Source organism: Pteropus alecto, unplaced genomic scaffold, assembly GCF_000325575.1.
Source record: "Pteropus alecto unplaced genomic scaffold, ASM32557v1 scaffold7, whole genome shotgun sequence".
NCBI classification, from domain to species: Eukaryota; Metazoa; Chordata; class Mammalia; order Chiroptera; family Pteropodidae; genus Pteropus; species Pteropus alecto.
In genome coordinates, this window is record NW_006494614.1 from 30,424,827 (window position 1) to 30,452,291 (window position 27,465).

At 35.3% G+C, this 27,465-nt stretch overlaps 1 protein-coding gene across 1 annotated transcript in view; it reads left to right on the plus strand.

The window, feature by feature from the left end:
* Positions 1–27,465, plus strand: part of LOC102889885 (dystonin) — a 401,789-nt gene that overhangs the window by 192,779 nt on the left and 181,545 nt on the right. The window contains exons 6-9 of the mRNA XM_025042814.1: positions 257–346; positions 2,596–2,673; positions 4,318–4,410; positions 23,626–23,792. Coding sequence (XP_024898582.1) covers positions 257–346; positions 2,596–2,673; positions 4,318–4,410; positions 23,626–23,792 — 428 coding nt within the window. The remainder of the gene's footprint in view (positions 1–256; positions 347–2,595; positions 2,674–4,317; positions 4,411–23,625; positions 23,793–27,465) is intronic.

Here is a 27,465-nt window from a genome sequence, read left to right on the forward strand (position 1 = left end):
ATGTAGTTGTCAGGCTTATATTTACATAGTGTGTTAAAAATGTAATAATTCTACTTTATAAGTTATTAATCTGAAATTTACATTTTTAGGGCTTTTTATATTTAAATTTAGTTTTTAAGTAGTGAGAGAATAAAGATTTTCAAAATCGCTATATGAATGAATGCTATATAAGGAATGTTTGCCCCCTTTCTTGTTTGAGTATTAAAGATAATCCCGGGTTTTAGAACCAAAAGTTAAATTGCTTTTCTCTATGCAGGTTCGAAAACATGTGAATGATCTTTATGAAGACTTACGGGATGGACACAACTTGATCTCTCTTTTAGAGGTTCTTTCAGGAGACACCTTGGTAAGTTTTAAATTTCTTAATTTATTTTGAAGAACATGTAATCCTCTCTGCTTATGACTAGTATGTTTTCAGCACAGATTGTTTAGATTTTTCAACATTCACATTTGAGCTGCACATTTTGCCTGGGGGGGAAAAAGAAGTTCTGGTTAGATTCCTGAGCATTTTCAGACTTCCAGTTATGTGAATGTGGGAGATTGAAGCATTTTGCCTACGTAATTAGTTCTATAATTAAAATACTATTTTCGTTCTTGCTTCTTTTTCACCTTTAGGTTTTTACTTTTTGTTTGTTTGTTTGTTTGTTTTTTGCTTAGCAGAAGTTGGATGCATACTGTAACCGCGTATTAAAAAACACAAATACCAAGGAAATAAACATTGCTTTCTGAAAAATGGTCTAACCCCCTCCACAGGTGTCATTTCCTTTTTTTGTGAACATTACTTCCCCTTCTTGGTTACCTGTTCCCCTCCATTATGTTCTGTTCATGCTCTTCTTTTCATTTCTGCTGTCTTGTGTCTTTGCTGTCCTATCTTCTGTCTGTTATATTCATTAGCCAAGGGAGCGAGATTTTTTGAAGACCTTACGATTGGTGAGTGCAACAGAAGCATGCGAATATGAACAGCATGAGGATGTGGAGGATGAGGATAAGGGGGTAGGTGTCGGCCCCCATAACTCAACTAACTTAGCTGTTATAGTGCAGTGAGCGCTAACATGATAGAAAAGTAACCCAAGGGTTCGGGCTCCTTTTTAGAGAACTATATAGAAAGGACCAAAACCCATAGTGAGGTGGGTGTGTGTGTACCAAGAAATTGGACAAAGGAAATATTTTCTCTTTAAATTTATTTATAGATTACTGTGCACTGCATTTGTTAATTGAACTGGTAATTGAACATAAGCACTTAATTGATAAGATGGCATTTTAGCTAAAGAATTTTATATAGTTACGGACAGCTTGACAACTAGCCTGCCAACTTTGATGCAAATTCATTCTTCTTCTGGAATTTAGATTTCAAATTTGGCAACTATTTATTGCTTTATTTGAAAGAACTATGGAAATTTATTTAATATTTAAGTTTATGCCTATTGGCAATAGATATTTGGTGGACATTTTTTACCCCTCTTCTGTGTCTCTATTTTATTTACAAAGGGGGAAGGTTTTAAAGTCTAGAGTCCTGGCAGAACTCACAGGAACTGTTTTATCTCCGTGACTCTTAGTTGACTTCAGCCCACTTTTGCAAAGCAGATTGCTTCTTTTGTCATCTACATCCCTAGTGCCCCCTGTTTCATTGGAAATGGTGCTTTTTTTGGATTTAGGGGTGAATTCATCAACTTCATTTCTACCTGTTGTATAGAACCTATTTTTTCCATTCTGTAGTCTGCTGTCTATTTTATTATGGTGCCTTTGGCTTCAGCAATATATTCATATTGAGAAGCTAAGCTGTCACATATTCTCTCCCCCCTACTTTTGGAAAGATTTTATATGGGAAATTTCAGCTCCATTCTTTGTATTTTAGTTAAGCATTTTCTCAGCTCTGTTTCCTTGTGCTAACTTATAACTTTTCTAAAAGGAAACAGTATCAAGGAAAGTAATTATGATTTGTCAGTTTTCTTGAGATGGTAAATAATCATGTCCATCCCCAAGCAGTGTAAAACTATTATAGATCCTACTGATTTTGTGAAAAAAGCTAAAATAAAATAAAGAGGAAATATATGGCTCTAATTGCTTTCTCTCTTCCTCTATCATGGCTAAGTAAAACTCCACTGTCTTTCTCCTTCTTGGTGATTTTTATACTAACTGCATGATACTTTACCTCATTTTTATTTACATTCCATACATATATAATTATAAAACCCTCTCGATAGTAGAGTTTATTAAGAAGGAAAAGGGAAAACGTTATTTAATTCTTTTTGTGCTTCTATAGCTTAATAACTGTAGGCTAGAATTGTTGTAGTATAGTGAATATAAAAAGTCTATATGTTCTATGGTTATTTTCTCTTTTTCTTTGTATAAATAAAACTTTTGGAATAAATCATCTGTTTAAATAAAACATATTGAGAAAAATCCCTAGTAGTTTAAATTCGATCCCAGATAATAAAAAAATTATAACTACCTTTAAAAAATTTATTGAATTTACCCAAACAGTAAATACCATTTTGACATATTAAGATGAGCATAAAGTATATTTATATAGCATACTTAGCATGGTATCAGAAACTATAGTGTTTTTTATACCGTGCATTTTTCTATTCTTAGCCCAGAGAGAAAGGTCGGATGCGTTTTCACAGACTACAGAATGTACAAATTGCACTTGACTATTTGAAAAGACGCCAGGTATGATGTTTTTCAAAGACTATAATTCTATAAACATATGTGACTGAGTAAATCTACACAGAAACATGTCAGGGAATGAAAAGGTTAAATTCAACTGTGAATTATAATCATTATACTTGCGCTTTTGTGAGACAAATATTTTAAAATGTTTTTAAACATTTGCTCCAAAGAAAAGAAAGTTAATAGTAGGTAGGTGTAAGCTTAGAGGAATTACAAGTAGCTACATTTCCATCAGAATAAGAGCTACTGGTTTTCCTTCCCTCAGCAATGGAATGCTTTTGCCTAGGAAGTTAATGACAGAATGTTAAGAATATCTATGAACAGTTCTTAGTAGTAGGGAGGTAATACTTTATTTTTTGTGCTTAGTTTATAAAATTATTTTATAAAAAATAGTTTATATAATACCTTAAAAAACAGTATAGGTATAAACTTAGTATAAGTATTTTTGGTACTTAGTAGTTGGTAATTTATAAGTGGTTAAAAATAAAACATTTCTGACTATAGTCTTCAACTTGCTTGAGGTTTTAGAAAAAATCATGGAAGTGAATGCATGCCATATTGGATATGATCTTGATTTTGGTAGCATCGTGTTATTACAGTGGTATAAACCAAATAATAAATTTTCAATTGGTGAAAGAAAGGAGAAAAAGAAATTCAAGAGAATTTAAAGTTACTGAAAACAATGGGAAATCAGATGGCAACAATTTTGCTTTTTAATGGAGTTGGAAAAAGGGAAAGGAATGAAGAGGGAGAGGGAAATACTTTTTTATTAGTCCTTCATTTAGTTTATTATGAATATTAAAATGCTTTTAGTTATTAAATTCTGATAAATACTCTGCTAAATTTTTTAAATGTTATTGGTATTTGTCATTATTTTTAATTATAGTGAAAGTTTCCAGAAGGATTAATGATTAGTTATATCTCTTGTTTGCAATGTTTTCGACAGTGTTTTGTCCAGGAAATAAAATGCTAGATGTTATTGTATTTAATTTTCGATATTTAATGTGTAATATTTAATTCTTTTGTCCATCCAAGAAGTAAACGTTACATTTATTTACCTGAATGCATAATATGACAGGTGATAAGCTTTAAGTCTGATTATTATATATATATATTTTTATATTTGGACAGTCTTGGAAATGTCCAGTGACTCATGTATTTACTTATCTTGGTAATAGTTTATGATAAACAAATAGGAAAATAATGCTAGGTTTTTTTGTTTTTTTTTTTAATCGTTTGTGAAGGAAGCGTGAGAAAGTTGTTAAAATTATTTTGTGGTTCTGAACAGTTTTCTGCTTACTTGTAAAATAAAGCTTATTTTCAAAAGACAAAATTCAATGTTAAAATCTCAAGTATCTAGGACTTTCTTCTTGAGTTGTATTTTTGTTTTGACAGATGAGTTTTTTTATTACTTGATCTGGAATGCATACCAAAATAATACCAGTTTTTCCTTTGTGGTTACTTTTTAATTTGCAATCTAAAAGGATTGAAGATAGGAGGTAAAACAGTGTGTTAAAGATTACTGGTGTTTAAATCATTCAGTTTTTTTCTTTGTATAACATAGAATCGCTTTTATGTAGGTAAAGATAACTCATGTGATGGTTTGAAAAATAGTGTTTTATCTCTTTTTCATGTATGAAACAGGTGAAATTAGTGAATATTAGAAATGATGACATAACAGATGGAAATCCCAAATTGACTTTGGGATTAATATGGACAATAATTTTGCACTTTCAGGTAAGCCCAATTTTTCTTAATGGTCATTTCTTTTATCCTCTCATTGCTAGTTTTCAAGGGGTTCATATGAAGCGTGTGGAAGAAAATAAATTTTAGGCATCTCAAACAATATATTCGTATTATTCCTTTTAAGTAACATGCAGCTTGTGAACCTGGTACCCCATTTCCTGTTGATTTTAGGACAAAGCTTGTAATCTCAGAGTTGGAAGATAAAGATATTTTTAAATTGAATGTAGAAACATTTTTTTTGTTGTTTATTGGACACTGTTACCTGATTTAGATACATGAAAATTTTATTACTCAATTTAGAATGGTTCTTATTGATTATTATATTCTCAATTATGCAAACTATTTTCTCCCATCGATAGACACTAGATGGCAGTATAAGTCTCATAAAGACATTTGAGTCAGTATTATGTTTTAAGTAGAGCTGTGCTTTTTCAAACTAGTTTTGAGGAGAGTAAATGCAAATTTATTAACTATGAATTATTATTTAATAAACCTGAGCTAATTGAGAGTTGATTTTGGTTTCAATTTTATAAAATGATGCATTTTGAAAATTATCTTCATTTGATTAAAGGTGAGTTCTAATTTTGGAATTTGCTTTAGTTTATTAATCAGTTGCCTACCCACGCAGTGTTCTGTGTGTGGCACAGAGCCTGACCCATAGGAAGCACACAGCAAATCTTACTGATTGACTACCGTGCAGTTGGACCTTGAAGGAGGAAGAGATAACTTGCCAGCTTCAGAAAGGAGCTGGGAGTTTGAATCAGCTTTAGAGAGGAGCAATATTTATTTTTTAAATATTTGGGTTTGTTGGGGAATGGTATAAAATATTGTACTTGGGGCTCATTAAGGAACAGGATAAATCTGACAGGTTTGGAGAGCTGTAGGAACTGGGGTCAAGGAGGGTTCCAGGACCTGAACAGGCAGGTGAGCCAAGTTCCAGCAGCCAGAAATCAGAGGAGCAGGCACAGGCACCAGGAGACCCAGGCACCGGGTGTCAGCCAGCCAGATTGCAGATCAGCTAATATAGTTGAATGTCTACTCAGCTGGGCATTGGTGTCAAGGAGATCTAGTAACAGAAAATGGAGGCAAGACCCTGAAGGCTTGTGGGTTTCTATTTCTAGAAGACCCCATCCTCAGGGGACCCAGAGCACTGACACTAAACCAAGACTGGGATTTGGACACAGAGCCAGACCTTGGTACTGGAACTGGGTAAAGACTAAGTAGAACTGGCCAGACACTGGTTTCACGTGGAGTTCCTCAGCAGCTTTCTCAGGGATCCTTTCATTAGCCCTAAGTGGATCAAGTACCAGAACTTTTAGTAGGGTTGAAACTGCAAGAACCCCACAGTGGAAGGGTCAGAGGCCTATTGGGATGAGATGTCAATTACATTATTACCAACAGAGCTGGGGAGACAGGCCATTTCTGGGTTTTGAATGTCGGAGTAAGATTCACTGTGGGGAAGTGGAAAAATATTCTTTTTGGGAGGGAGGCAGAGCTAAGTTTCATTGCTGGCTCTTTTATTTATGGCTGTGATGGCACTGCATATATCACTCAACCACTCTGAACCTGAAAAATAATGTTTTAGGAAACTTAACCTATTGAGTCTATGTACAATAAATTGAAACGAACAGAGTGCATAGACAGGGAAGTAAGCTAAGAAGCTGAGGTGGTAACCTCTGAGAGGAATGATAAAGGCCAGGACTCAGATGGGGATAAAAAATTGAATCCAAGAGATGACATTTTGAAGAAGAAAGAAAGGGACTTGGTGATAGCAAATAGAGAATGAAGAGGAGGGAATAAAGATGACTGTAAACTTTTAGCCTGGGAGATAAAAACCAACCAACCAACCAACTCACAAACAAAACAGACTACTGAGAGAAATGGGGATGATGGTAAGGGGAAAACTAAAGACCTTTAGGGCGGGTTCAGTGGCGTGTGGGATATCCTATGCATCTGTCTGCTGAGCAATTGGAGATATGTGAGCAGAGCAGAGCTGAGAAGTCAAAGGTACAGGTAATAAACTTGAGAGTTACCGGTATACATCTTGAATCTATCAGAAAGCAGGGATCTTCAGAAAATCCAAGAGGAGCATATGTGGAGAAGAGCCGAGAGCAAAGGACAGAAATTTAGGGAAGGCCCGTGAGTAGGAGTACAGAAGGACAAAGATCCATCTGGGGAAATAGAAAGGGAGCATTTGATAAGATGGTTGAAGCCACAAGAAAATATAGTATTGTTGAAATCATGGAAAGAGGATTTCAAGTGAAAAGGAATAGTGAGCAGTATGAAATGTCACTAGAGAGCATGAGAAAATTAAAACTGTGTATAGGTTAATAGTTTTGTGTAGAGGGAAGACATTGGAGATCTTGGAAAAAATACTCCCAAGCTATGGGAGCAGAAACCAGAAAATAACCAAAATGTGAGTAAATGGTTGTGAATTAGAATCAATATATTTAGACCCTAAATTTGAGGAAATTTAAGTGAAAGTTCATTCAAAAAAGAATTATATATTAAGAAAGCTCTTTGGGGTTCAGGTGTCTCTGGAGGAGAGAAGAGGACCAGCCATGGAAGTACCAAAACTGATTTTGCTTCTAATATGTTCCTGTGGCCTATATAATGGAATCTAGTATATTTTAGGACCTGAATTACAAGATAATGACTGTTAAAATATCATCAATATTTAAAAATTAGACCAAGATCTATTTAAAATGAAACACGTGAATATTTTGGTAAAACAAATGTTTTTTTTAGATGAAATGACTCTTTTTAGTACTATGATAATTTAAGATTAGAATGATTTTACTGGTTATGCCAAGATATAAGGTTATTTATAGCAGTGGTAATCATCCTCACATTAAGTGACTGGGCTTTTTTTTGGTTTTCTCTCTATACCTTACATAAATAAGGGAAGTAATTTCAGAAGACCAATTTATTTATTTTTTAAACTATTTGTTATGAGCATCACAAAGTGAATCTTTTCTAATCAGGCTGTTCTAAAGTAAGCATTATTAGCACAGTAATCCTATATCATTAGTTACTATATGCTGGATCCAGAGATACTAAGGTAATGAAGTAGGTTGTTCTGCCTATTGGGAGAATGCTCATAAAACTGACTATAATCGAGGGTGATGAACCTCTTACAATATAAACAATAATAGGAATATAGGATCAGAAAGGTGTTAGAGAATAAGGGAAATTTTCACTGATATTAGATATAGACTTCGCAAGATGGTTGGTTGCCAGCTCCCAGGGAGAGACTAGAGTCGGGTCATTTCTGGGAAAGGGAATACTGTGCAATGGCCTGAAAATGGACAGTTGCTCAGTTTGGCAGGGTTAGAAGACAGGCAGGTGGTGTACAAACCACTGTTGCGCCTCTATTGTGTCAGTACGGATACCAGCCATTATACTTTAAAATTCTCATAAGTAATGTTTTATTGCCATTGAAGACATTGAAAATCAAATTAACAAACAAACCTGAGGCTTTCTTTTTGCCAGCTTGTGCTCTAAGATATTCAGTTTTTGCTACTAGAGATCGTTTAATTTTTTCTTTAAATGATTAAGGAATATCTCACCATGTAGGCCTATTATTGACAAATATCAGCAACATTGCTAACTTGACTATTTAATTGAATATTCTTATTTAGAAAAATATAATGAGTTCCAGCTTTGGATCAGTCTAAAGGCTACCTGGAAAAAGGCTATTATAAATTTATTTTTATTGGTCAGATGATTTCTGCTTACGTATAAGTCTAGTCATGCCATACTAATTTCCTTTTTACCATATCTGTGACTCAGTGTTAGAAATATGCATACCTTAGATAATCAGGTGCATACTGATTTATTGTTTTTACAGCAAGGTCCTAGTAACTGTTTAATATTTAACTAGGGTACAATTATAAAAGTTACATATAAAGTTTAACCACCCTAATTCATGTAAAAGACATGCAGGTGGTTCTTTTGGCTAAACATTTCACTCTTTAAATCACAGAATTTATCAGTTTTTATATGAAAATTCTAATGAGCATATAAAGGAAAAGGCTTGAAAATTTACGTCATAGGAAAAATATTTAAACAATTTTAAAAGATTGATTTTAGAAACAATTTTAATAGAATATTTTAGGCATAGCATTTATTGTCTCTCTTTCAGCTACTGAGTCATCCTTTTTTTTTTTTTTTTTTAAATAAGCCTTAATGTAGTTTACAGAGAGTTTAGAGCCTTTTTTTTCAAGTACCAAAATTAGTTGGTGTTTCTTAAGAAAAATAATTATATGGTAGAGACTCTCTGAAACTAAATTTGAAAGGCACTTTGAAACTAAGTTTGAAAGGCACTTTGCTAAATGTCTTCTGGCTGGTATTTGCTTTCTCTTTGCTCTCAGATTTATTGAACCACCAATAGTTTCAAAGGTTAACACGAACTTTGGTAGTATAACATCATTTCAGAAAACTGAAAGTTAAAGTGAAGGTCAGAATTTTCTCGTATAATAAAGTTAAGGGTTTGCTTTGAATGCTCATCAGCATTGTAATTTGACAGTGAGCAGTAATGTTTGTCTAAGAGGATTGGTGTCCAGAAATAAGCCACACTGTCTAATGAGACACAGGGACCCAGCTGGGCAAGATGCCATGGCATTTCTTGCGTGTGCCTTTCTCATAAGCAAAATGGCCTCATGCTGAAGAGGATGGTCACAAAGTCTGAGGAATTTGAGGTCGGAGTGGGATTTTTGGACTTAATGGGCAAGATCTAAGGAAGCCCTGGATTTTGAAATGAGTGAATCTGTGGAACTGTGATTTCCTGCAAATCAAATGGGGAATGTCTGTGGATGTGTAAGAGCTGAGAAAGAAGAACAATATTTAGATCCTGCCAAAACTCCTTTGAGCCCTGAAAAATATTCTCCTAGAAGGAAATATTTCAGAAGAAAACCGATCAAGAAAATTATAGGTGATACAGAGTCAGTGGAGCCGAACAATGAAAACGAAGGACGGAAGAGGAGCAGCATTCAGCTCTCAAAAGAACAGCCAGCTCTTTTATCCAGGGGACTGATACGGGAAAAGTCTGTTACCCCAAACCTCATCGTGGAAGATGGTATTCAGCAAGGGAAGACAGAAGTTGTAGTTGACCGTGTTAAACAGAAACTTCTGCCGAGTGCTGCAGGCAGTTGGTCTTATCTTGTGAACGTTTCTCTTGCTGAAGACAGTGAAACAGGAGTAAGAGTTAGTGAGCTGGATGAAAGGATTACAGAAAAAGACAGCTCTCCATATTGTGCAAAGAGGAAGAAACATTTAGATGATGTCAACACAAGAGAAATAACATTCCAGAGAAAAACTGATGATGTTTTTTCTTTCCGAAAGGCAGCCAGCTTAAGTTCCATTCACTGTGGTACAGAGAGATCACTTGAAAAAAGTAGTTTTTCCAAAGACCCAAAAAATTATAGCAGTGGTCAAGAAAAGCAAAACACTGAGAGATTTTGCCCTCAGGCAGTACACCATTTTCAGTTTGAAAAAAAGAGATGTCATTCCCTCTGTACTAATGTGTTCTCTGCTTCCAAGGACACAAATGGAAATGAGGTAAGTGAAACGTGGAGCCTGAGTTTAAGGTGTAAATAAATATTCCAGGTGCTCACATCTGACTGAGGTTCTGTTAATTTGTCTTTTTTAAAAGTGTTTTCATATTGGTTTATGTGAAAGCTGTAGAGTTCTTGGTACATTTTATTTGTAGCCTTAGATTTGATTTTTACAATTTTATTTTATTTTAATCACACTTTAATTTCAAAACCCTGTGCATTCTTATTCTTGTTGGACTGCTGCTTTAAGAGAATGCACATCTTTTGAATTTCTCTGGTTCATGTTTCTGGACTTTTCCCTTGGAGTAGCCTTTGGAAACATAGTGGCAGTGTAGATAAACGTTAAATCAGAAAGCAGTCATGACAAGACAATAGCTTCATGACAAATGTAGAGAGGATACAATTATCAGTCAATACATACTTGCTGATCGATAAGTTTGAAAAGCCAAATTCTAGTTCTCTATCAGTTTTATATACAGAAACATTCACATAATTGCTCTCAAGTCTGTGTGTGTGTTGGGGGCTAGGGGCCTAGATGAAGTTGCCCTAATCTATTCCGTGTCTCTGTTATGAGAGTTATTCCCCTGCCCCAGTCTAAAATCAGAATCATTTGGGAAGCATGTCATAGAAATTTGAATATGACACAGGCTGCCAGGAAATTGAGATCTTTATTCCTAACCCTGATACTTAGCTTTAGAGAAGTTACTTCTCTGGGGTTTTTACTTGTCTTTAAAATGTAAATGAATATTTATTTACTTGTCTGCGAAGTACATTACCCAAGCAACCTCCTCTAAATGTTACCAGTTGGGGATCGATGGCTTTTTCTTTAAGCTATTCCTAACTTTGTCTTTGAATAAAAAAATCTGGACATAAGTAGTGTATATGATGTTAAACATTCTTGGCAAGGTCATTATATCATGAGGTGGAGATCATTTGCACCATGATAAGATGAGGTTTTATTAGGTTTAGTGTTATTGGCCTTAGCGGCTGGTTCTCCTAAGGTGTTCCTGTTTATATACACTATCGCACTTTGCTCATGTTATGTCACCGATTCTATTTACATTTTAGAGTGGTTGCATTTTAAAAAGAAAGCGTCCATCCTATGTCATTATCTATGTAGGTCTAACTTAAAGGTCAGTGCAGAAGGAAATGGCTTCGCTGCCACATGTTTATGAATGGAACCACTTGCTTTGCTCACATATGTTTTCCAACTGTTTTTTGCATAATTTGGCTTCAAGTAAGCCTTCCATGTTTTCATTACTGGAAACTCTTAAAATCTGTTTCCCAATTGGTACATAAGCCCTTTCCCCCCTTGTATTATCCTCATGCCAAAGTTTTTACCCTTCTTTCTAAATGTGCATCTAATGATTTTTAAAACTTCAGTGGAAAATTGTATGAAAACAAGTCATAAACCTGCCAATCAGATTTGTTGAATAATTGTGATATGGAGATTCTTAACGTCTCTTTATCTTCTGGGTAAAAGCTGACTAGGATAGTCTTTATTTTATCTGAGGAGTTTGATGTCTTCTCTGTGGTCCAAATAAAGACTATTGGGTGACATACAAAGAATCAGAACCAACTGCTTAGGTACTGCTCCTAGGACATTCTTCCTGTTACCTTGGACATGTGTGACTCTGTTTGCTTCATTATCTTTGTTGAGAACTCTTTACCTTGCGTTGGAGTCAACATGTTTCATTGGACAATTAGATGCAAATGAGAGCTTTCAATTCCTCGATTAGTATTATGTCCCAGAAATGGCCTGTAGCCAGTGTTCTTTTCATTTGTTCCTTCAACAGCTTTTTCATAGCCTCTTTATTTGATCCATTCTTACTCTGAGACATTTGTATGCAGGGTTGAGCTTGATGACTTTTGAGTTAACCTCCAAGTAGAGCAGTGTGCAATTCTTCGAACTTTTCTTAACCTTAGACTTAATTCAAGTGTCTGACCATCCTGTGAAATTTGTCATTCTTAGTATAGGTGAACAGCTTACCTGCTCTTTAAATCCTTGCAATCATATGCCAACCTGGAGCAGCCCTCCTGGCTCGGGGAGGTGGCTTAGTCAGCTCCTCCTTGAGTGCCTACTGACTAGAAACCTCACAGCATGTTATATTTTTACTAAGATAAGGAGGTGTAATTTTTTTTTAAAGGAATGTTGATTTGTATATTACTTTGAAATTGGAAAAATACTTTCAGACACATGGTGTCTTTGGATCATCCGAATAACTGTATGAAATAGGCAAAATAGTCAGTTCATATTTCATACAATGAAGAAACAAACTCGGAGAGATTAAATAATGTCCTTAAGGCAACACCGTAAATAGGAGAGCTGAGTTAAATTGTGGCACTGTATCCGACTTTGATTAATTGTCATAATTCTGAAAGAGATTGCTGTGAGGTCAGAGCAGGGGTTGATGTTCCTGTATGAAGGATGGGTGTTATAAACAGAGGTGGCAAAGGCAGGCCATGTTTGGGCACAGGGAATTATAAGGTCACTGTCTGTACCTTCTCTAGGTATTTCTTATTTGTCTAAGACTCACATGCTTCCTATACCTTGTGACATGGTCTGGTCTCCTACCTTTGCCCTTGAGCTTTTCCCACAAAGCATTCTTTTTTGCTTTAGTTTTACAAATCTCACTTCATCCTAGTCTTGTTACATTGATCTCAGCAAAGATTTTTTTTTCTCTATTTATAGACCACATATGTGTCACCAGAGGAGCATTAAAAAATATAGGTGCCTGGATATCATTCCAGTGATTATAATGTAATAAAGCAGGTGGGACTCCACAGGTGATTCTAATTGTCATGACTGTGGATAGGGAGCTTGTTACACTTCTGATGCTACAGTGGGGCGTCTCAAAGTGTGACCCCAGGGTTCTTGCCGTAGAATTATTCCAGCTTGTTGAAAACAAATCTTATCCAAGATGTAACCTGATCAATATCTTCTGGTGGGGCATGAGGGAAGGTTGCATATGTTTTAGACACCCTCTCACATGTTTCTTAAAAACATACTAAATTTTGAGAACCAGCATCACCCTAGCTTAGCATTTGCCATGTTATTCTCTTCTCAACATAGGTTTTCTGATAAGTAGTATGGATTATGGGTGTGGAAGGCAGGAAGCATGAGGTCTAGTCCAGCTTTGCCGCCAGAGAGCTGTGTGATTTGGACAGTCTTTTTCTAGGTCTCTGGTTTATTTTCTAGAAAAAGAGGATATTGGACTAGACCAGATACTATTCTTAATAATAATGGTATTTCCTACTATATGTCAGATGCTCTACCATTGTTATTTAATCTTCAGAGCAGGCCAAGGAAGTGGTACTATTAGCAGCTCTATTTTACAGAGGAGGAAATGGAGCCTCAGGAAACTTTAACTTGTTCAAGTAACTTAGCCAGTAAGTGGAAGAGGTTGGATTTCACCCAAAATTATCTACCAAGCTGAACTCTTAACTATTGCCATGTTCTTATATACTCGTTTTCGGTTTTCAATTTCTATGAGGCCATGTATTTAAATGCCTATCTTTTTGTTTGTTCAGTGTTTTCACTTCCTTCTCTATCCCTCCCTTCTTTTATTTCTCTACCAAATATTTATTATTTATGTTATATATTGAACCAAAAATAGGCACTGTGAGAGAAAATAGAGCCTTTTTCTGCATGCATTATAACCCATTTTTTTTTTTTTTTTAAATAACAAATGACAGGGACCACCACTGTAAATTTAGTCGCCTGGAAGTTAGGCTTCTGAGATGATGATTATGAATAATTTTAACTTCCTACTATACTATGTAGCTGTATTAACTAATGAAAACTGAACTATTTTTATGCTACTTTTCATCCTTTGGTGAATTGCCAATGAATAGTGCAGTGACCCAATTAGGAAAGAAGCCAAGGAATGAAGGATGAGAAGAAGTGTGGATATTGTACAAATTACATTATCAGTATCTGAATAACAAAGAGTTTAATATTTTTATTAATTGACTTTTATATTATAAAAACTTAAAAATATTAAGAAACATCTCAAAATGTTAGAATAAATGAATATTCAAGATCATAGAAATGTAATATTCAATATTTTTTAACCAAGTCTTTTATGAATCTTAGGTTACAGAATGTTACTTATAATTCAAGGACTAGGAAAAAAATCTAAATATTTCTCCTTTCATATGGTAGCTTTGCTGTACAGATCTTGAAAACAAAGGTCATTTGGTTTACAATTGACTAACTCATTTCTTTCTGAATCATTTCATCTATTTTAATGAAAATGCATTTGTTGATTTTTTTTTACTATTTCTAGTTGTCATTTAGATTTCATAACCAGTTTGCAAAAATTTAGTTATAAATAGTTGCTTAGATTTTGGGTCTCTATCTGCATTATAATGCCTCTGTCTTTTAATTTTAAGTTCAATGAAGGACATGCAAAAATTTAAAATTCTTTGCTGTACAAAAAATATAGTTATATCTATTTTAGTTTTTCCTATATATGAATAAGAAATCAATAGGCATTTGCTGAAGGTCACCATCAATAAGCACTTGAACCTTATCAACTTTTTGCTTTTATCCTCTATTTCACTCTTCCTTTTAGAGAGGCAGCTTTAAACCTGTTAGAATTTTCAAATATTTGTGCCTTCTTCACAGTTAAAAATATTTTGTGGAGCATTTTCACACATTTTTGAAATTTGGAAGCACACACTAAAAATGTGTTGATTACATTTGTTTCTGCCAAAATAGTAAAACATCTTTGAAGGGATTGTCTTGGCATGAAAATTTTGCTTGTGTTGGCAGATTCAGTACAGAACTTGGTTTTGCCTGACTATAGGGTCAAGTAGTGTGAATAAGAGTTTAAGCAGTAATATTCACCCTGGTACATAGGTACCTCCACTCATTAAGTAGGGGGCAGGCACAGTTTTGAACCCTGTGGGCATGTCATCTTTGTCTCTCAACATTTTTGAGGAGACACTTTACATTAGAGGAAACTGAGGTCCAGAGAAGTCACAAGGTTAGTAAATGGTGGAGTCATGAATTGAGCAAGGTCACCACCCTCCACAGTTCTGTGTCAGTCTCCTAATGTTAAACTTTTACTCCTGAAACAATTACGTTAAGAGTCTTGGTGAGGTAGAAGAATCTTGAGCTTCACCTTTTCCAACCTGCTGCTTTCATTCTCACTAATACTTGACCTCTCTCAAATAGAGTATAAATTCTCTTTTTATTTTAATGAAAACAGACGAAGGAATTGAATTTTCTTTGATAATGTTCTTGTGTCTGACCCTCTGAACCAGTAGGGATTTTGTGTTCTACAGGGTAGAGCATTTGACTAGCTATAATTTGTATGTCCACTGTGTCCCTTCAGTCAGTTTTTGCTTCCATAAAATGAGGTGGTTCATCAATGGATAAAGCTCTGTCTGGAATGGTGTAGGGAGTCACAATAGATTTAGAATAGCAGAGAAGAGAACTTATGTGATCTTGAGTCAGAAAACTTAAAATTAACCCAGGTCTTACTTTCAACATCTGTAAAAATAGAGTGGTTTTTTTCCTTTTGATAATTAAATGAGGTAATCTATGTGAAGAAGACTTAGTAGACTATAAGGACTTTATAACTTCTTATTATTATCTTCTGCTCCTATAGAAGAGAAAACATTTTGTAACCATCCGCTGAGTAGAAGATCACTATAGGTTTTCAGAAATTTTAACAGAGCACTTTTTTCTTTCCTCTGGACAAAATGCATTCTCTACTACTTCAGCAGATATTTACAGAATACCTATTATGTGTTAGACAGTGTATTTCACTAATTCCATCATTAGCTTAAAATTTTGTCAACCTGTTGGAAAAGAAATAGCCCCTGGGAGGAACCCATTCTTGAAGCTAATATTGGTTATTTATACCTTAGTACAGATACATTTAAAAGACATTATTGATAGTAGCTCTGGTATGAGAGAAGAGAACATAATTCCAGAGGCAAATCTGCTCTTCTCCGGCGGGGAAAGGTTGTCAGTTAAGGCAGTGTCATTAGTTTAATGAGGCAAGTTACTATGAACCCTGACATTCAGTTCACATGAGAGATCCAAGGGTGTGTCTTCCTCTGAAATGTGTAGTGTTCTGTGCATCAACTGCTTTGCCAATATAGAGCCCGAGAAGCTGAAGTGAAGAGTCCTGACTTTAGGGATTGAGGCAAAACGAGGCAGAAAAAAAAAAAAAAAGCCCTTTCATGATCTATGTGTGTGCGGCCATTTTCCCAGCAGTGGAGGCACTGAAAGGAAGCACCCACCGTGGCTCCTGACAGGGGAGAAAGTTAGTCTGAGTTGTGAGGATAGATCTCTCTTCTAAATATGAAGGAGAAATTTCACACTTTTTGCAGATTCTGAAGTGGAATTTTTAGAAGGCCACAGTCTATACCCTAGGCCTCCTGCTAGTGTGCTGTGAGACCATAGACACCTCACATCACCCCTTGTAGCCTAAGCTTGTTCACCAGTGAAATGAGGGAGTTCACCAAATGGTTTTGTGTTCTTTTGGTTTGAGTTCCCCTGATTCCTTAACCCTTCACTATATTTATAGCCAGTTTTAAAGTAAATATCTTAACTTCAGAGATGGTGCCTTCCTTTTCCAATGTCACAAGTAAATTAATTAATCAATCAATCAATTAATTAATTATTAGATTTATTGGGGGTAACCTTGGTTAATAACATTGTATAATTTTCAGGTGTACAAGTCTATAAGACATCATGTATAACAATGTGTATATTGCATTGTATGCTCACCACGGAAAGTCTAGTCTCCTTTCATCACCATATATTTGACTCCCTTTATCCCCTTTGTCCTCTCCCCAAACCTCTTCCCTTCTGGAAATCACCCTCCTGTTGTTTGTGTCTATGAGTTTATTTGTTTTGTTTGGTCATTTGTTGCTTTTTGTTTTGTGTGCTGCATATAGGTGAAATCATATGGTTCTTGTCCTTTTCTGTCTGACTTATTTCACTTAGCATGATACTCTATTAATAAATTTGATTAAACTTTTTAATCTTTTCAGTACATTATAATTTTTAAAAATTAAAAAAATGTTTCATTATTTGCCTTAGAAAGAATAATGAAATACAGACTTTTTTTTTAAAGATGGTAATTATCTCTTAGGGAGTATCTGACTCAACTTTGGAAGTTGGCTGTTCTTGTGTACTCAGTGCATGCCAGAACCATGACAACATCTGTAAAAATAGGGTGTTTCTGTCGCCCAGTTGTCTGGTGGCATTGGCTTTGCTCAGAGGACTTTCACATTTACAGCCTCAGCTGACCAACACAGTGAGGCTGTGCAATTCATTTAGCAGTAAGTGGGTCGTCTAGCCAGTAAGCTGTGAATGAAATCAGAGTGTGCTCTGAGTTGGGTTATGTCAGCTGATTTTCTTTCATTGAAAAGACATTTCGAGGTTATATACTGTGTCAAATTTATGACATTGCTTTGGAAAAATGATTCAGGTGGAGCTTAGATTCACCACTTGACATTGATTCTCATTTAATAGTCTCTGGGCTTGTGCTTGCTACTGGGTACCTTTGTGTAGGTAGTGGTCAGGGTGTCTGTTATTATTGGAAAGTGAGGTTAATTGGAATTACTTTTCTAAGATGATAAGGTTTAGATGACAGGTTCAAACTCATTTATCCAAATGAAAACATGAAACTTGTTTATAGTGTTTATAATGTCCCTCCCTCCCTTCCTCTCTCTTTATCTCCCATCCTTCCTGTCTGTCTGTCCTCTCTGATTTAGCTGATAGTTATTGAGTACATAATCTGTGCCATCGAGTATAAGGAGAATATTCCAAATGGAAAAGTAGCTTGAACAGAGGACCCTAGGAGAGAGGATGCATGTGGTTCACATGGTTTGATGTTCATATGGTTTGACCATAAAATAGCAAGAAAATGACTTGAGTCTGGAGAAATTAGCCAAGACTGAACTCCATTACTGTGACCGTGGAGTAAAGAACAACCTGAACTGAGAAGTAGGGCAAAACTTGGTGCAATGAGACTAGTTAAGAGACTATTACTAATCGAGACACTGAGGCTTAGTTCCAGAAGAAGGTGACAGCTCTCTTGAGCCCAGTATCATTCTAGGCCTGTCATGACTGTGTCTTAAAAGATGTCCTTGGTATTGACATCAGAGACTAGAGGTAATGGTCCAGACCAAAGATAATAGTTATTTAAACTCAATAGTTGGTAGTCGGAAAAGAAAGGAAATGGAAATATAAGACCCTCTTCTGTTTTAGAAACAGTCTGGGAAAAGTAATATATTTATGTTTTTAGGTGCTTATATCTTAGGGATGTGGGAAACTAGCAAATAAGTGAGTCTTTGACAGACGAATCAACACACATGAGGAGGTTTCAGAAGAGTTGGAGTTATTCATCCTTTTATGTTTTGAGAGTTCTAGCACTGGGTTCTTTGGCAAAACAGCCTGATTGTTGTGGGATATTTATTGTGTCCTTTAGCTCTTTGTTGAGTCTTTGGTTCACATTTCCTGACCACGTTCTAAGAGGCACTTGGTAATATCTGCACAATGAAACAAAACTCAACCCTGACTAACCATGAGCAAGCATATGTATGGTTATGACACAGTTTTGGTTCTTGCTTATATGGAGTGAAAAGATAAAACAATAATGGTGAATATTTTTACTCTCAAGGCCCAGAATCCTGAACTATAAAAATGACTTTATATATTAGATATCTGAATTCATTTTTTATCTTCTAGAGGGCTGAAAATAATTTTGCTAAGAATATAGCAATCAGCAAAATTTCCAGTTTAATGAGTTTGAGGGCCTCCTATCCAAATGGTTAAGTTTTCTGAACATTTGTTTTGTTACTAGTAGGAACAATACTCATAAAACTCACATTTGGAACACCTGTTTTCTAACGTGACCAGACAGTTTTTGAGAATGCCTAATGCTGAGTAGTTTTATATCCCAGAGCTGTTCTCTGTCAACCAGCTTTTGTCAGGGCTCTGGAATACATTTGCACTTGACATAAAAATCTTGCAGAGTCTTTTTTTTAATTTAGCCTTGTACTATCTCGGAAGAGGAATACACATAAGACAAGGCAGATTACCTTTTCTTGCTGTAGCCATGTAGTGGCACCACCTCCTTCTGGGTTCTATCATATGGGGAGGAAATAACATTTCCCCTATAATTCAAGTGAAGTAAAGACTTGGCCTATTCATGTATGTATATACAGAAAAAAGTATATGAAGATTGGGTGTTTTTATCTGATTTTGCTTTAACCAATTCAGTACTCTTTTCATGTGGGACTTGAACTTATTGTATCTGATAATCATAAAAGTAGATTTAAGCAGAATCTATGATAAACTACTGAAATTTTGCATTTAAAGCAGATAAGCTAGAAAAAAGATCAGTGAACTTGCTTATTTAGTAGAAAAGTTAAATAAAATAAAGTAAAAGAATTATTTTGATTATAAGTAAAATAGAAGGCTTCTGAAATACAGACCAAAACATGGTAGTTCATGTGAATGTTAGATTTCCAACAGTGAGACTCAGTTTTAGAAAGAGGTGAAAGCTTAGTAAGCCTAGTATCATTTTAGACCTATCATAATTGTGTCTTAAAAGATACTATTGAGATTGACATTGGAGTTCATTTGGACTTCTTACGTAAATACATAATTTTAAGCCGTTCACTTGGTAGTATGGTTTTCTATAGTAGATTATTATAGCTTAAAGCTTAAGACTAGAGTAGAGAAGACCTACAGCTGACTTGATCAGGATTGAGGTTTGGCTGGGTAGTTACAGAGTAAGGAGAGAAGTGTGAGGGAGTTGTGGATATTGGTTGCAGTGAGATGTTAGTGAAGCCAGATAATTGGTTTAGCTAGAGTTAGGGAATGAAAGTGCTAGAATGGGAAATTGCTCTCAGAAGTTAAATATTTGAGGTGGGCTTGTTCTGGTTCAAGATGATGAGATCCAGGATATAGCAGTGAACAGCTAAAAGTAGGGAGAAGACAAAGGACTGTGAGGATAGGGGGTGGGGCGGCTAGGAGGAGAAAACACTCAGCCAAGTGCCAAATCTTTGGGGGATGTGAAGATCATTTCTGAGGGGAGGAAGGAGGTGGTAGGGCAAGAGTGGCCTACCATATAAAAAATAAAACGAGGTCTTAGTACCCACAGCTAATGGTGTGAAAATTATTGGCTTTGCATCATTGGGAGAGTTAGAATATATGTGCCTTGCCTGTGGACACAGTGGTATCTGAGACTTGACTTAATGCAGTAGGGGAGAACTAAGGTTCAGTAAAAAGGTAGAAGCAATGTAAAGCATTGAAGGTGTAAGAGACTTTGTTTACCATGGAATAGATATTTCTGGGAAGTTTAGGAATGGCGGCAAGCTGGGTCAGGAGGGATGAAGCAGAGGTATAATATGGGCATGAGAGGCTCAGTGACAGGAAGAACTTGAATTTGGGTAGCAGTCAACGATGACCTGGATGTGAGGCATGAGGGCTTCAGGTTTCCGAAAGGAACTCTGGTATAAAGTATTTTGTTTGTTTTTGATGCTAGCTGACAGATTGTTGGTGAGAAGCTTTAATCAGCAAAGACTGCTAATAGAATTGTGGTGGGAAAAGCTAACATTTACAACTTTCTGCGTGCCAGGCACAGTGCTGAGCTTTCGATGTGGATTATTCTACCTAATCTTTAGAATCATTTAAGGAGGTAGAAGTTGCGATGTCATCATTTAAGTTTTTTAAGTGAGAAAATGTAAAATGCAGAGAGATTATATGAATGGCTCTGGGTTATAATCTTGTTAATTAACTCTTGGAGTTGAGATTTGAATCCAGGCAGCATGAATTGAAACCCTCTCTGACCATCACTGTATCGCCTCCAGGACTTGAAGGGAGGAGGCTAGATTACTTCCTGGAATCCAGCCTGGCCTGTCATTGCTGGAAGATTGAGGCTGTCTTGTTGATTTTATATCAGGGGTCATGAATGACAACTGCAGATTTACAATTTTTAGTATTTAATTTATTTTTTCTTTTTGGTTTTGTCTGTATAATGTCATGAAATGCCTGATATACTCAGATAGGTAGTGGATAATGGTACAGTTTATTTAGAAAAATACATTTCCATGTGGGGATAATATTTAGTTAATTGGAAATAGGAGAAGCTGAAAATGAGTTAATGTGTTAATAGTCTTTGATATGTTAAAAGTTTGGTTCATTACATGTTTGAATATGCATTTTAAAATTATAGCTTTTTAAATAGTGTATGCATGTATCAGAGTCTGAAATACTGTGTGCATATATGTAACAATCTGAAATTCATCTATAGGAAACTTATTTAATAAGAATATATGATTTTTCTCTTGGTTGATATTTAGACCATTTTCAGACTTCTAAACTCCTTTTCCTTTAATATCTTTCCTCGGATAAAATGCTATTTAGCACTTGAACCTATTAATCTGGTACCTTATACTTGAAATTTACTGACTTCCCTTGTTACTAGGTAATTACTTTTGTGACCTGGACTGGCATGTGATATTCTTGATCCAGGGGAAAAGAGGACCTACCCTTATCCTCCTCTATCTCCTGTTATATATATATAGCTACAGATACCACCCTTGTAGGTCCTGCATTGTAAGAGTTCCCCAAAGCAGTTTATTTTATAATTTGTAAAGGCTAAAAGGGACCTGTTGAGAAAGTTTACCTAGTAGAGGTTAAGCTTTTTCATTTACAGAGTTTCCTAGGTTAGTTTCTCTGAACTCTTGTTTTCATAGATTTTGATTAGTTTGAGGCAGCAAACTACCTCTCTTTACAAGAAGAGAATTGGGAAAATAATAAAGCCAAGTTCGTGCTTCTCCCTTTCTCAAGAAGGAAAATAGTAGCAACAATAAAATAGTTGATATATTGAGCGGTCCACTTACTTACTGCGTGCCAGGCATTATGCTGTGCTCACATTGTTGAATTCTCACAACACAGTGTTATAATCATTACCGTCATTATTTTACAATTGAGGGAACGGTCTTAAAACAGTTAAGTAACTTGAACATATAAGTGGTGGAGATGGGATTGAAACTCACAGAATGTACCAGAATGGCTCTGAGCATAATTTTGAACCAGATTATCAGTTGGGAGTTGGGCAGAAGATCATTGGTGATTTTTCAGTTCTTTTTGTCCACATTAAAAAAGAGAAATCCTATACACACACACACACACACACACACACACACACACTATAGAATGTGTTCATGAACATATTTCTTTTCCATGCTGCGGATTTCTGGGAAATATGATTAAATTTAGACACTGTGCTGCACTTTCAAATCCTGGCCATTTGCCGAGGAGCATGTCTGGGACTGTGGCTGAGAGTGGAGCCCCACAGGACATAGCTGCCTCAGCTGAATACTGGAGAAAGGGTGTGTGTGTGACTATCATCTCCAAATGGTATTAGGGGCTGCCAGGCCTGGCATGGCCTTTAACTGCTGCAACGTTCCTGCCTCGGGTCCCTGGGTTGGCTCTGCCTCTGGCTCTTGTGGCAGCTGGGAGAAATAAAGGGCTTCCTGTTTGAGCTTGGCATTGCAACAGTGACTAGAGGCTTTCTTTCGTCTTTTTTTTTTCTACTTATAGTTGCTTGACTCTGCCTATTGTGACCTCTGACTTCTGTGTATTTAGAGTCTCGAATAAGACTTTAGATTGAAAAGAATTTTAAACGTTATGTGCTTCTACCTCCTAACTTCTCACTTTATAGGTGAGTAAGTTGACTCACTGACATGAAATGAATTATTCAAAGCCATGGGACTAGTGGCCAGGACTAGAAGCCAGTCTCATGACTAGTGATTTTTTTCTCCTGTTACAAAATGACTTGTACCTCTCTATGTCTTGCTTCCAATTTCTTATTTGCTCATCCTGATCCTGGCTTGTCACCTGTCTTCTTGATCCCTTGGCTTTGCATCCTGCGCTGATTGAGGGAACAGTTGTTTGTTGGTGTTAATCTTATCTTTGGGATTACTGTATGACCCCTGGTAAAGTCATTTTGAGCCTCATATAATTATCAGCAGATTAAGGAGGACCTTATCAAAGAAGTTCTTGAGGAAATATAAATCATGTGAACTGGTGATGTGTTTTATTATTACTTTTAGAAAATGTAATGAAAACGAAGAATATAGAAAAAAAATGAGGTGATAAAGATGTCATGCTGAGTAGGCCGAACAAGGACTCTTGAGGAAACTGAAGAGACTTTAGGTCAAATTGTTATGTAATGTAGTTAATTGGAGAGAGTACTATTGTCCTTTGTTTTTTACACCAAATACCTGTTGTATCCAATTCTGTTCTGCAGGTGGCAATGTAGATTGATTTGAAAGTTTTGCTTTTGATCCATTGGAACTTGTAGAAACATTTGCTTAACTTGTTTTAACAGACCTGATTAGTAAATAGGAATGTAGATTTTTAATGCTGTGACATTTGGGTGTAATTTAAAAGAAAGGTGCTTGGGTTTAATCTGACTTTTTCAGTCTGTTAACCTCTTGGAAGCTCAGTTTCCCTAGATGTAAAATGGGGAAAATATATTTAGCTTACAAGTTAGAGTTATGTGGACTAAGTAAAATAGCACTTGTAAAGTGCTTGGTGCATAGTAGGTTCTTAATCTGACTTAGCTTCCTTCCTTCCTAATGGTTTAATACTTTCCATTATGTTTAGATATCTGATATCCATGTTACTGGAGAATCAGAGGACATGTCTGCAAAAGAGAGATTGCTGCTTTGGACACAGCAGGCAACAGAGGGTTATGCTGGAATACAGTGTGAAAATTTCACTACCTGCTGGAGAGATGGAAAACTATTTAATGCCATCATTCATAAATACAGGTATGGAATTTGTGGGGATTTTCCCTTGACAAATATGAGAAGTGTTTCATTCCCAGATTTCAAAATAACTTTTATTATGAGAGAAGCAATCCATATGCATGACAGAAAATTAGAAAATATTGACAAGTAAAATCATCACATTTCCATCATACAGAGATCCTCCCTCTCAGCTCAGTGCACCAAGGCAGGCGCACACACAGCTGCAATATGTCTTTGGCTGGTGTCAGTAATTTAGCAGATAGTAAGCTCTTATATTTAGACTCTTCTGGTAGGTAACCAAGTTTGTATAGATAGAGAACCGATGAATAGTAAGTATATAGGTTTAGTTCAGACTTAGAGCTCACAAGTTTTGGAATCATAGTCTCCTAGTCTAGTTACTCTGGTGAGTAGCAGGGTTTAACAGTGGTCAATTTTGGGGTGGTAAACAGTTTCCCGTGAAAATTATTAACAACTAAATCAAAGTTAACACTTACATAACACTAAGTGCCAGGCACTATCCTAAGCAGTTTGCATATATCAATTCATTTAATCCTCACCACATCCCTAAGGGAACATCATCACTCCTAGTTAACAGACAAAAAATTGAGACACAGAGTAAATATGTGCTTAAAGCCACAGAACCAGCAAGTGGCCTTGGGATTCAAACCCAGGCACTCTGGCTCTTGAGTCCGTGCTCTTACTGCCTTATAAGAAGCTAACTCTCCAGAAAATATTTGTTGAAAGCTATGTATTTCTTGATCTCAGTTATTTTTCTTAGTTTTTCAAAGATTGTATCATATTGTTGAAGAACTGAATAACTTCCTAAATAGAGTAAACCTAAGCTATAACTCACGAAACTGTCAAACTTATTTGATTAGAATAAAAATAATAATTATATAGAATAGTTAATATTTTGATAACTTTTGATATGTGAGGTATTCTGTAAGTTATCTCATTCATATTTTCCAATAGTCACATAAAGCAGGAACTATTATTATCCCACTTTTACAGATTAAAAACCTCAAGTTTGGCAAGGTCGCACTGCAAATAAGTTATAGAGCTATGATTCTAACCTTGGTCTGTTTGACTTGAAATCCTATTCTCCTACTCCCCTCTCTTTTCCCTTTTTTCCATTCCTTTCACTCCCCTACTCTCTCCCCTTCTTCTCTCTCCCCCTTTTGTTTTGGAAATTTTAACATCTGTAAAACTGTAACGACTCTCCTATGTATCCACACCCAAGAGCCCCTTTTAAAAACTGTAATAATCTGCTTCCTATATGAAACAACAAGTCAGTAGAGGTAGGTGTAGGTTGCTGAATTAAAAAGAAAAACCAAGATCAACTTGCCTGCACTTGTCCAAAATAAAGAACCAGATCTCCCTGGGTAACACAATGCCAAGAGGGTTTAGTGGTTACAGACATTGTGATTATCACACTGTACTTCTCATGTGACTTAAAACATAAGGCAATCAGAAGGCTGTGTAGCTGAGCACATTCTATACCCAGGATGATAAGATCTTCTGGGTCTTTGAATAAAAATATTTAGATTGTTATATTTAAAGGATTTATGTCATGATGCATCTTTGAGAGTGTGCTGTTTGAAGTTTTTTAGGTAGAAGCAAAAGTATTTAGAAGCCAGCTGTTCTTCTAAAATAAATGGCTTATGAAAACAATGGTCTCTAGGCATTGTCTCTATAACACTTATGAAAAATTGTAAGTACAAATAGGTATATACATGCCATGCATTTTTCTCCTAAGTACTTAAATAAATCTATGTATATGTCAAAGATCCTAAAATTTCCTAGGGAAGTTTAATGTTATAGAACTTATATTGCTTTAGGAGAGAATTTGGATCTTTTGAATGTTATTTGTTTTGAACATTTATTTTGGCAGAGTGATCATTTTAGAAAATTATTTAGCTTTTAGTTCTGCACTTTGATTTCCTAGTTTGTTTTGTTTTCCTTTGTTAGAATTCATGGTAAAAATACTGAATATCAGGTTTTAGTGCTTACGGGACTTCTTTGTTGCTTAACTTTTAAGTTATGTTGTGCCTTTTAAAATATTACTGGTTTTTTTTTCCACTAGAAGAAATTTTTCACTTGTAGAACTGTATTTTTAGTTAAAATCCTCAGGCCTTTCTTTTTATTTAAAAAACAATTGAGTACTTTTCTTCTAGCATGTATAAGAATTAAATGGATGGGGTTGAACTACACATACTTTTCACTGTTGAATGCCTTGATTTACTCTAAAGACAAAAGAGAAAATTACAGACAATTGAAAAATCTCTTTTAGAAGATTTTTGGATATTGGACAGTAGTATTCACATATAGAGAGTAGTATCTTATATAACAGTTGTTTTTGTTTATAATTATTCGCATAACTTTTGTGATGTATTTGAATTTGCTGTGAAAACATATCCACTTAATCAAACTGTTTTGGTATTTTTTTTAGATAAAAAAATTTATTAATATGGCTTTTATTTGACTTCTGGCACATGGGTTTGGTTTCTAGTCAATTACCAAGTCAGACAATATGGAATACTTTGTTGTGGAGGATCTTAAGAGGGACTGAGGGCTTAGCAGGAAAGAACCTCGTGTTTTCTGCAGTGAATACAAAGTGGAATATGATGCCCCCATGCAGCAAGTTTGCATGCCCCAGATGGAATATGAAAGATTTCTCTGGAGATTAGAAAGAAAATAGATAATATTTGTCATTTAAAAGTAAACCAGCATTATTTGTAAAAAGTGATTTAGCATGATTTCTGTATACATAATATGTTCTAAAGATCTAGAAACATTGATTAAAATGGAAACAGAATAGCATCTTTCAGTTTTATATTAATGCACATATTGTCAAAAGTTATTAATCAAGTACATTAATTTGTATTTTCTAGCATATTTTTATTGTTCCCACATAGAGAATGACTTAAAAGTAGAATGTTAACCACAGTAAGTAGTACTTTGCTAATAATTAAGTTATTCTAAAATATTCCACAGAAAACTTAATTTTCTAATATATTCGTTTCTTGAAAGAACTATATGAAATAAAAATGAAGAGAAATTTGTATTATAAGACTAATTTATAGATGTTATGCAATAAAAATGACCCATGAAGGTAAAAAGAAAGTAACTGTCACGTAGTAGGTACCCAAGAAATATATATAGAATATTGACCATGTATCAGTTTCTGACTAGCTGGTTTTTATATTTTATCTGACTGGTAGCTTTTAAAATGATCACAGTCCTGTGAAATAGACGGCACTATTCTTATTTTATCAATTTAACAAATAGCAAATTATTAAATTAATAAGCTGAGCCTCAAAAGGTAACTAACATGCTAAACATCACATACCTTTTAAACAGTGGAGGCGATTGCTTTGGATTCTCAAGTCCTTATATACTTCTGTGTTAATACATAATTTCCTGTAGGCAAACTAGGTATCAAGAAATGGAACTGTTTGCCAGAACAACTGTGAGAGTGCAACCTGGAAGACTAATGACATTCAGCAAAGGCATATTAAAATTCTTGATAAATTTAAGAAATGACTAAATTGATAGTATCATATATAACTGCCAACTAAGATCTTTGTCCCTTGTAAGATATTAATGAGGGACAACATTGATTGTTTAACTTGAGTTAGCCATCTATGAAAGTAACAGCAACAACTCATAATGTAGTGAGGAAAACTGTACGTAA